The 11679-nt window shown below is 43.7% G+C and overlaps 1 protein-coding gene across 2 annotated transcripts in view; it reads right to left on the bottom strand.

Annotated features, from left to right (window-relative positions):
* The window catches only part of camsap1b (calmodulin regulated spectrin-associated protein 1b), a 29967-nt gene that overhangs the window by 2997 nt on the left and 15291 nt on the right, over positions 1-11679 (bottom strand). Inside the window, exons 6-17 of one of the 2 annotated variants that reach the window (XM_078251302.1) lie at positions 8958-9099; positions 8545-8684; positions 7745-7841; positions 7142-7298; positions 6574-6659; positions 6358-6442; positions 3831-6126; positions 3314-3450; positions 3010-3224; positions 2187-2289; positions 387-499; positions 13-131 (exon numbers count right to left, since the gene is read on the bottom strand). In XM_078251302.1, the coding sequence (XP_078107428.1) occupies positions 13-131; positions 387-499; positions 2187-2289; positions 3010-3224; positions 3314-3450; positions 3831-6126; positions 6358-6442; positions 6574-6659; positions 7142-7298; positions 7745-7841; positions 8545-8684; positions 8958-9099 (3690 nt within the window). The remainder of the gene's footprint in view (positions 1-12; positions 132-386; positions 500-2186; positions 2290-3009; positions 3225-3313; positions 3451-3830; positions 6127-6357; positions 6443-6573; positions 6660-7141; positions 7299-7744; positions 7842-8544; positions 8685-8957; positions 9100-11679) is intronic. The other variant, XM_078251303.1, reaches the window with a different exon arrangement.

The raw sequence follows: 11679 nt of genomic DNA, 5'->3' as shown, positions 1-11679 counted from the left end.
CAGAGCACTGACCTCTAGGATCTGGTTCTTCTGAGGCTCATTGACCTTTCCTGCCAGGCAGCAGTGGGAGATTGCATTGTGGATGATTGGCTTATTCGACTTGGAGCTGGGCTCCTTGAATAGTTTGGGACCTAAAACGGAGAAAACCCAGTTAGACCACATATTTATAATGCAACACATAACATAAACATAACACAAATAATGAATCGGTCAGATGACTACAAATCAGCTGCGGCTACGATCCGTTTATTGTGTTGTGAAAATGATGACAAGCAACACCGTGAAATTGACTGGCCATGTTTATAGTGTCCTGACATATTGATCTTTTTGTCACTGATCAATGGATGAGTGAAAATCCACAACTACTGGTCTGGTATAATACTTACCAGTATATTCAGCCATGGAAGCGATGGAAGATGCAGTGGAGCCGTTGTCCCAGTCTCTTTCGGCAGTTCGACTGTTGTTACGGGTGCCTGGAAACGACTCCACAGAGTCACAGCTGGAAGACATAATGAAAGGAAGGTACAGGTTGAACAATAAATCAAACAGAAAATACAAATACTGCAAATCTTAAAGCGTAACTCTCGCCAAAATGCAACCTAGGGTCTTTTTGTGAATGTACCCGAGTCAAACTTTCGTTTAAAAGCATATTTAGGACGGAACATCACTTTTAAGATTTACCGTATTCTCGTTTTTTCGGTCAAATGGCCTTTTGAATGGGAGTGCTAGGGGCACTTTTATGCTAGCCTCAAAATAGCTATTTTTAAAACACTAAGAAGGCTCGACACAACATGAAACTTTGCTCGAAGTATGACCAGGGGCTCTACACCTTAACGAAAGCATTGACAACGCTGTTTGTGTACCCAGAGTTTACTAAAAAAGGTTTTGAGCAACTCACGTTAGCAGTTGTTGTTGTTGACTTGTCCCAGTCAAAAATAGGTGATCTCCGAATACCAATGAACGGACTCCATAGGAGGAAATGTCATTCCTATATGAGGCTCCTTTTTCAACTATAAGGTCAATATTGTGTTTCACTAACGACAAAACAACAAATTATCCGTGCATTTATATGGAACCAAGCTTTTGGAGCTTTCCATCTTTACTCTCCTCCCTCGACTATTTTTGACTGGCTCGATAGACGGCGACCGGAAGAACAACAGCTACAGTGAGTTGCTCAAAACCTTTTTTAGTAAACTCTGTGAACACAAACAATGTTGTCAATGCTTAAGTTCATGTGTAGAGCCCCTGGTCATACTTTGAGCAAAGTTTCATATTGTGTCGAGCCTTCTTAGTGTTTTAAAAATAGCTATTTTGAGGCTAGCATAAAAGTGCCCCTAGCACTCCCATTCAAAAGTAGCCTACCAGACTCTCGTACATTTCATTTGTACAAAGAGTCTGGCATCTTTCCATTGACAAGTGTTAACTTCCTTGAAGGCGGGTACTCTGTTGAAGTTTAAAACTATTGGATTTGCCCAGAGCCACTCTGGATCTGCCATAACCAATCGCTAACGTTTGGTCGTGACGTATGTCATGCGCAACAAGAGGGGAGACCGACAACAACTATCGGCTTATATTTAGCATTAGCATCGCTAGCGTTAACCTTAGCCAACTCCTTCACCACTAACGGAGCGAGCTGGAAAATCTAACTTTTCCCGAACCCTGTGGGGAGGAGGGCCACAAAATCACGGCCACCAACAAAACTCAGCAAAGATTGTTCTTGCTCGGGCTTTAACTTCTGGATATTCGGCAGCGTTGCTGCCACAACAGACCGAATGGCTTCGCTCGCATCTTTCTAGTGCACGTCCTCAACGTCATCGTTCTCAGCCACTCCCTCCGTTCGCTGATTGGACCTACACATATTTGACCGGAGAAAACCCAAGAATATACCGCAAACCCAGACGGAGTACTGAAGGGAAATGAAAATTGAGCGGAAGTAAGTAGGAGGGCGGAGGCAGGCTAATTCAAAAGGCCATTTGACCGAAAAACGAGAATACGGTAAAACTTAAAAGTTAAAAAAACGCTTCTGTCCTAAATATGCTTTTAAACGGAAGTTTGACTCGGGTACATTCACAAAAAGACCCTAGGTTGCATTTTGGCGAGAGTTACGCTTTAACCATGGACAATGCGCAGATTATTCTTAAGCACAAGCTCACAAGTAAACTAAACAAAATTTGCAAGCAATTTACCGCTGAGAGCCGGCCCCTCCCGAGTTGACGCTGTCAGCCTCGTTGGTTGCAGCAGAGGCCAGAGACAGACTGGAGCCTGATTGGGCGTTGCTCAGGTTGTCAGCTATGTGAAACAGAGAGGACACTTTCAATTATTTTGTAAAAAATGACAGTGTCACTTTAGGAGCAACTGCTAAATACACAGCTAAGACTTTATCCACAGGACATAAACGTTTGCATCTTTATAGCAGTTGGACTTCTCATACTTCATTTTAGATGCCCATAAAACACAATAATAACAATGAATGTATCCAACATAGGTTTTGTAACTATAGTTACTTACAGTTATGGGAAGATTAAATAATTATTTTAATAATATGAAATTATGACAGCAATAATGAAGAACAGGGTTTCCCAGTGTACATTGTTTAGCAACACATTTTACAATCTGAACAATAGAAGAAATATGGCTTTTGCTGTGTGAAATACTGTCTTTTTTTCTCCACAAGTTTATTATTTTTATTTCATATAGTCGTTCATTTTTATGATTAGCAGGGGAAGTCTTTGTTTCAGACGAGGTGGCCCAACTTATAATACAAACTATAAATAAAAACACTGCTGGAAACCCTGAATAACATGCTCAATATTTGATATTGACATTGGTGTCAGAAATTAATCTGTTAATATTAATGTGGTATTAATAACCGTAAATTAGAAAATGACTTGGAGTCAGCCAATGTGCCGGACAGCTCAGTTGAAAAAAAACAAATGAAGCCCAATGTGCTGAGACATTTAAAGAAAAATGTACCAGCTAAATGTCAAGCTAATGATGTAACAATCTTACGTGTGGAAGAGCCCTTGGAGAAATTATCGCTGGAGGATTCCTCTCTGAAGACAGACTTGGGTCTGTGTTTCTGCTTCGGTTTGGGGGTTTTGGGCTTCACGAGGCCTTGTTCCTCCAAAATCTCCTGCTGCTTCCTCCGCAGATACTCCTGCTTTATCAGCTCCCGCCGTGTCTTCTCCTCTTCTTTACGCAAGCGGTCCTCCTCGGCCTTCCGTCTGGTTTTAAAACAAAACACCTGCATTTTAGCAGCTTATTTGGAAGAATTACGTCTGAATCCTATGCTAACGTTGGTAAAGTAAGTTACCTGGCTTCGTCTCGTTTCAGCTCCGATTCTGATTCTAGCTGTTGTTTACGCAGTCGAGCCTCCTCAGCTTTCTTCTGCTGCTTCAGCAAGAACGCCGCTCTCTTCTTAGCAAGCTCATCCTCCGCCTTCTGCTCATCCTACAACATGCAAACATGAAACCTGAATTTAGTGCCGACATCGACGAATAGGTTGATCTTCAGAAGGCTTTTAAGGGTGGCTTAAATAAGACAAAAGAAAAATGCTAATTTATTACGTAGACCCTGGTAAACTGAAATGGGATATTTAAGATAATCACGGTACTAAATTATTTCATAGATTAATAAAAGAAACTGATGTAAGAGATATCAATATTGGGGGGAAAAAGGAGCACCCCTACTCTAACTAGTATATCATCAGGTTAATACAAGACATGAACCATTGCTATTTATGATATCATCATCACTGTAATAAAAACTAAATAAATAAATAAATCAAAGATTTAACAAATAAATATTTCCTTTTCATGCAAAGGCATTACCTTGAAGAAGAAGCCCATGCCTGACCTCTGCTCTCCATCAACTCCTTCCGTCGTGGTGTCCTCAGCAGCCTCCTCTTCCTCCGGGGCTTTCAGATCTGACAGATCGACCTCAATCAGGTGGGATTTGTTGCGCTGCCCCTCGTCTGATGGTATATTCTCTTTCCCTGAACCGTCTGAGGAGTTGAGCTCAGACTCTCTAAGGGTACTGGACAGGCACTCGTCGAAGGACACTTCTGGGGCAGCCACTGCCTTCAGGTCCACGCGGGTCGGCAGGCGCATGTTCGCCTCATCGTGAAGGCGGAAGTTGGCGCTCCGAACGTGGCCAGGCCTGTCGATTGTCTCTCCTGCTGTGGGGTTTCTGAGGCTGTCGACCTGGTCGGCCCTGGGGGACCTGCCCCCAGCCAACTGCCTTAGGTGTGGTAATGTCTCTGACCCACTCTGGGTGGGGGTGAGGGTCCTAGAGGTCTGCCAGCTCAGCTCCTTGGATATCTTTAGCTCTGATGGTTTGGACCTGGAGCCCCGGCCCGAGCTCAGTTTGGGGGGTTTCCTGGTGGGAACGGTGCCAGTGTTAGAGAGATGCTCCACAAAGTGAAAGCTTGCCCCCGCCTTTGAGTCACCATTTTTGCCGCTGGTAACAGGAGGAGGTGGAGCTGCACCAGAGGGGGACTGTACATTCTGTTTCATCAACATCTCCTGCTGCAGTGACAGCTGCATCATTTGTTGCTGGATGCTGCCGATAGCATCGTTCAACAGATCGATGGAGCGGCTGCACTCATTCAGGTCCAACTCTTCTTCTAGATAGAAGCTACCGCTGGTCCCTGTCTTGTCTGCTTTTAAGGCACCTGGCGGGTTGGATGCCGCCACCACTTTGTCCCCTCTGAAGGCATCAACACACATATCATCTTTACTTGACGGTGCTTTCTCCCCATTGAGCTCGTCTTTAGACATGTCAGCTTTAAGTGGGTTGGGTAAAGTGTCACTCTTGCCTCCACCTTTCTTTACGATGTTCAGAAAGGCTGCCTTTCCCAGCTTCTGCCTCTGCCTCGCTGACAGCACTTCCATCTTCTTCTTCTGGTGCTCAATGGCACGTCGTTTCTCCTCCAGCTGCATACGGAGCTGGACAATCTCAGAAGCCAGTACATTAGAACCACCGCTACCATCACCTGTACGAGGGCATCCTCCCAAGGGTGAGGAGGGGCTCTGGTCCCTTTTAAGCCTCCAGGAGGAAGGCAGGGGCCCGCTGCTCTCTGACCCATCTGGAGTGGTCCTTTGGGAGCTGGAGGCACTGGAGCGTAGGTCGTGGTTGCTGCCAAAGCGCTGCTGCTGGGCTTTGCGCTCAGCGAAGGAGGTCATGCGCACACTGCCACTGGCCATGCTGCTTGCCTGGGACTGAGCGCTGAGACAGGGGCTGGAGCGACCGCTGCCGCCATTCATGTCTTTGTCCTCATGCTCTTTCACATTCATGTCCTCTTGGAGTTTGGCTGATTCTTCTTCTTCTTTATTGAAGGCTTTCCTGTGCCAGTTGGGGTCTTTAGTGGTAAAAGCTTCATCCAGATCCTCTTCCTCTTCATCCATGTCTTCAAGCTCAGCATCCAGGCCCTGGTCAGACTTTGGTTCTTCAGAATCTGAATGAAGGTAGAAACCCCCAGCTGGCTCTCTGGATGAGGGGTCAACACTGCTGGTAACAATGGGGCTGAAATCTGCCTGACCCTGTGGAGGCTCCTCTGACAAGTCTACCTGCTCACCCGGAGGAGTAAAGGTTTGGTTCAAGCTGCAGGGAGCTTTCCTACGAACGGCCGATGTAGATCCATCTCCTCGGCGTAGAGAGCCCCTTCCTGAAGAGTGGGGCGCCTCACCACTCTCCTCCTCCTTGTTTAGGCATACAGTCTTCTCTTTAGCTGTGTTGATCACGGAAGGCATTAGTGGTTCTAGGTAAAAGCTATCTGGGTCAGGTTTGGACTCAGTGAAAGGTTTGGGTCCTACCGTGGCAGTTGCTTGCGTCCCGTCAACCCGTTTGGGGATGACGGGACCATCAGTCCTGGCAACTGCCACCAGAGTTTCTTCCTCGTCCTCAATGTTGACATTGCCTAGGAGGCTGTGGCCGTTGACTCTGCGCATTGCAGCCTGTGATGGCTGGTGGACAGAAATCTGGTGTTTGGGTGTGAAGTTGATGGCGTTGGACGCCAGGCTGTCCTTACTTATGGAGCGAGCCAGACTCACACTGTCACCAGAAGCAATGTCTGCATCACTGTCTGTGGCTGATTGCAACATGTAGGGGCTCAATGTGGACAGAGGTCTGCAGAAGGAGAGCATGGAAAAAAATCTCAGACATAAAGTCAGCACGAGATATAGCTTATAATATATGGAATTTGTAAACTTTCTACATACGTTTCATTTAAATTTGATTCTTTAGGCAACTTTTTACCACTCTGACAGAGTTACAAAAGTTCTTCCAAACCGAACACATGAGTACAAACTGTTGTTTTAGATTAAAGCTCATTAAGGTTTTTAAAAAAACTTTAGGTACCTTTGCCTCTTGTCGGGCCATGCAACAACAGAGCCTCGGGGTTGTCCGTCCATCTGAGTCAGGGAGTTGGAGCGGTTTCTAAGACCTAACGAGAAACACACACAAGCAATGAATACGTATAACAACAGCTGCTGGTCACAATCATATAATGACAAGATGAACACAAACCTGTATCTTTTGTGGGCAAGTAAAGGGTGTAAAGACTGTTGTCCTTACCTGAAACATCTTCTCCTTGCTGCTTTTGTTGCCTCTGTCGGAGAGGCAGGAGTGGGTGGGAAGGACTGAATGTTGGACCCCCTTTACTAAAAGCACAAAAAAAGGCCGGTTACAAAGTCATAACTGTGATTCAAACACTATTGGCAGAGCAGATGAGCAGAAAGTCTTCACTGGATTAGCCTGAATAAAGTACATAGATTTAGGATTTTTTTTCCCCCAGCCAAATGCATTCAGTTATCTTTCAACACAAAATACTTTACCAGACCACAGACTAGCAGGTGGCCTGAAAAAAACCCCAACTGACAGTTCAGTTCAACTTTTAGATAAGATAAACCTTTACTTCCAGTCTCACATTCAAACACTAACAATGCACACACAGACAAAGAGCAATAATCAGCTTAACTCTGAGCATATTAAATTTGGTGAGGTGAGAAGAGGGTTAGAGGTAACATGAGAATGAAGGTCAGACACTGCTGCATATCTACCCATCCTTGTAGAGCTACTATAACTGGTTAGGAGACAGGATCATGATGAGGTGGAATGAGAAGGAAAGTGAGAGAAGACTTACAGGGGGTCAGAGTCTTCAGGGTGCAGGAAGTACCTGTTACAGACTTCAGGACTGCTCTGGTTATCGGCCACACCAGGGCTGGCCAGGAAGCTGCGCTTGGTGGCATTGGAAATAGGCACTGATGGACGGGCACTCTTGGGCTGAGCTATGGCTCGAGCTGAGTTGAAGAAAGAAAGCGGTGCCGATCATGTTAATAATCGTAGTGACTGATGCTGGCTGTCAGTAGAAAGCTCAACCAGTGACATTGACTGGGATTTACTTCTAATTGTGATCCAAATAAAAAACAGACAAGACAATGAACACATAAGAAAATGCAACTTCCATTGATGTAAACAATCTTGCTTATGAAGAAAAAAAAAAAAAAAAAGGAAATATAATAGTTTCCTAATGAATGAGATACTTAATAAGTACAGTAAGTTGTGACATCAAGTTACTCTAACTATAGAATTAGTTATTTGATCCACATTGAAGGACTGTAAAATGGAATGTAAAAAATATGGGTACTTATTATCAACTGTAATTATGTGAAAACCATTCAATCTAAACTGTGTCTGCACTTGATGCATTTTGTATCCAATGTAATAATCACACCAGGATGCTTACCATCTTTAAACTCTTGGAGATCTCTGGGCTGGACAAACTCTGGCTTGACAGTCTCAAACCACCAGAAGAGTTCAGCAATGAACACCATCACATTGTGCTACATAGACAGCAAAAGAAACTTTACAAAAACTTGAATACAGACTCTTGATCATCATAAAGCTTAAAATAACAGCAAGAATGGTTATCCCCACCTAATACAAGTGTTTTTTTATTTTTATAAATCTGTTAAGCCAGAGTTTTCCCTGGGATTTTAGAGCGCTTAGGTGCAAATGACGTCATCTCAAAATGATATGCATAAAGCTTAGTGGTTGTTTAGGAAGAGATCACTAAAGCAAAACTTGGAGCAGCTTGTCACTAAAATGAGAATAGCTGGTCCACGTTAGGTTAGTGAGCCTGTGCTTAAGTTGTTGCTAACTTCTGGGCTAACCCCCTTCACTTTCTTTAAATCAGCAGGTAGCAAGCAAGACACAGGAACTTGGCTTGGGTCTTGAGGAGTTGTAGCATTTAGTCACACACTGCACTGCTAGGTTCACAGCTATAATGTTACTGAATACTTCATATTCTCGTTCCGTGCTTCAACTCATCCAGATGCTCTCCACATATGTTTTTACGTTCATACTCTTAGGCGGTGCGCAAAAATACTTAGGTGATGCGCCCAAGCCGTATAATGGCATGGAAAACCTAAGCAGGTAGTAGTGTCTGTTGCCGCCTGATATAATAGCTGGCTTATTCTACTACAAGGTTAAATGTACATTTTTATTGCAAATGTTTATGAAAACACAGCATGTCACATTTTGTACCTTGAGCACCAGCGGCGAGTAGAGCATGTCTTCCGTCGTCAGATAGAAACTTTTATTCAGATACTCATTGGAGAACTCTTTGAGTAGCCGGATGTTGTACAGGCTATCAGCGATGGAGGGGACTTCCTTCAGGCAAATATCTGATCAGACAGGCAGAGAGCAGGTCAGGACACAACTCAATGACTTGATGGCTATAAATGTCACACTGACTGCACTGGGACAGTAACCCATGTGCAATTGCCAAAAATAGTATCACACATGGATATTAAATTCAATATGTTAGCTAAATAAACTTGATGCCCTTTACGGAAAAATTCTTTGAGGGCAACTGATAATTAGTGGGATGTAGCTATTGAACGTGGGCATGCGAGTGTGTGAAAGTGCGCGCGTGCGTGAGTGCAAGCACAGCATACCCTCCAGCTTCATGAGGTCTGGGCAGTAGTAGTTGACCACAGTGAGCATTGCAGCTCCGTCACAAACATCCCTCATCAGGTCTTCCAGCAGAGGGAAGAAGGGCAGCTGTCGGCCTGAAGCATGCTCCCGGCGATACCGTACCTAACCACCAGGGGGATAAGGGTTTAATAAGAAGAAAAGCAACAATAACACCACCATGGTTCTACCAACGAATGACGAGACATAAAACATCCTAAATGCAATGACTAGTGTCACAAGTACAAATCTCTTTTGTTGTGAGATTCACGTCTACTAGTCAAGGCATATATTGATCACGGATGTTTCGGCTTCAGTTAATGCTCTAGGCTATCCATTTGAGCATCAGATCAAGGTTCTCCCCTGGGGTTTCAAAGCTAAAAATATTTTAAATATTAAGTTTTTTGTTTTTATGTAAGCTGATGCTCCTCTTCAACTGATCAACAGCAGGTTTAGTGTAATTCCCAAAAGAAAATAATGACAAAATCTTGCGGCCCATGATCATCCAGTAATTTAGGGAGAACCCTGAAGACCTGGTTAACTGTGAGGAGATGGAGGTTGAAGTGTTAGAGCAGTGATATGAACAACACAGAAGTGGGAAGGCGGATAGCGGTGGAGGCCGGTCAAACTAGGCAAAGTGACCCAGCTGACTCGGAGGGAAACTGGGGTAATCACTGGCCCACTTATGGAAAATGAGTGTGTAGGAAGTACAGGATCTCACTCCCCCCCAGATGAGTTAGTTTTGGATACATACTCTATACAGCTGGTAAGGATGGGCATTTTCAGTATTTATTTGAGTTTACACAATTCATTTATCAATTTGAACAAGCACAAATTAACTAAATACAACAGACTCGAATTATATAGGCTAAACATTGTTAGATAGGCACCCATTATAGAAACTAAAAATGGAGATCAATTACAGACCTACATATGATTTGGAGCATCAGAAATAGACCACACAGGATACCAAAGCAGACTGTACCACCTGGTACTGCTGCTTGTAACTCCAAAAGATTCTGCATGACTTACAAATACTCACCTTATACTGGTAACACCGCTCCCTATGTGATGACTAACCAATTATCAAACATTATCTGCGATACTCGTAAAAGAATGTGAATCAAAGTTACTTAGAAATGCAGATCGAATTAGGCAAATATCTTGCACTAATATATCTGATGTATCTACAATATAAAGACACTTGCATCACATGATGCAGAAGTGTGAATGACTAATAGAGCCGATATTAGCTTATCGCAGATGTATCTGCAATTGTGTAATGTCGTTGATAAGTAACAAAAAAACCGCAGTATAGAAATACCAAACTAGGTTTGAGGTAATTTCAAAACAGTGTCACCATTACATAGTTTGTCCACCGGAAAGCACTGACAAGTTCATTTGTTAGTATGTATCTTAAAAAAAAAAAAGAAATAAAAAAAGACATATGTAAGGAATCTCTATCAAGATTGTTTGTTTATGTAATGTGTCTATGTAAAAAAAATAAAAATACTATCAGCCGATATAACATTGATTTTTTTCAAACTCTCAAATAGCAATATCAGTCTCAAAAATGCAGTACGAGTCGGGCTGTAGACTCCAAGAAAAAGCTTTAAACCCTTTAATCAAAGAGATCAAAGCTTTATTTTCAACACTAACTGATCAAACATGCCAAACCCTACCACAGGTCTGGTGAAACTATGAGATGACTATGCACAACATAATAAAAATCAATCACAAACAGCACAACAGATATTTATCTAAATAACTTACATGTACAGCATTTCCTTAACATTTACTCTGATGCATCTACAGTGTATTGGGAGGATATTCCACAAAATTATACCAACTGTACTGAGGCAGCTTTTGTCACAAGTCACAGGTGAAACAACTAAACGTAAGGAGCTCTACTACAAAATAAGCTCTACTGTACATAAAAGGGACTTCTCCTGACTAAGAGGGAACACTGTACCGCTTCGGAGAGCTCCTCTGGCTCCAGCATGCAGTGGGCCAGCTCGTGCATGGAATCAGGCTGACACACACACAAGAGAGCAGATATACTGTCAGAGGAGACCGTGTGCACAGAGGAAACAGTGTGTGAGAGCAGAAGAGAGAGACCAAAGGGGGAATGACAAAGCAGATCAGTGAGAGGAGGTGGCCAGGGATGGGACTGCAAAGCAAAGGAGAGGTATAGGCATGGATTTCCTTTTATTCTCACTGGGCAAGCAAATACCACACACACACACACACGCGCGCGCACGTACACACACGCACAGCGGATCCACTTGGCCTACTTGAGCTTGAAATGAGATAGCACATATTGCGTAGCTAAAAGAATATATTTTGAACACTTCACCAAAGGTCAGAATAACCTTACACCTATGTGACATATTTGCCACAAGGGGGGGAAAAAATAAACAAAACAAAAAAAATCAGCTTTCTCCCCCTTGCTGACACACTGGCTACAAGCAGCACAGAATGAGCTTGAATGAGCCATGGCAGAGTGTGCACGTACATCAACACAGAACTTTGCGTGCAAGGGGGAGAGAGGAAGAAAATGGGGTTATGGGGGGGGGGGGGTGGGGGGACTGGCATCCAACTTACAGGGACTAGCTTCCAATACCATTTGGAGGGAGACTATCCAGTTTGCAGGGATAAGAGAGGGGAGGGAGGACAGGTGAGGAACAGGAGCAGAAAGATTAGCAG

Source organism: Sander vitreus, chromosome 5, assembly GCF_031162955.1.
Source record: "Sander vitreus isolate 19-12246 chromosome 5, sanVit1, whole genome shotgun sequence".
In the NCBI taxonomy this organism is placed as follows: Eukaryota; Metazoa; Chordata; class Actinopteri; order Perciformes; family Percidae; genus Sander; species Sander vitreus.
Note: the sequence above shows the minus strand (reverse complement) of the source record. Positions and strands in the feature narration are given on the sequence as shown.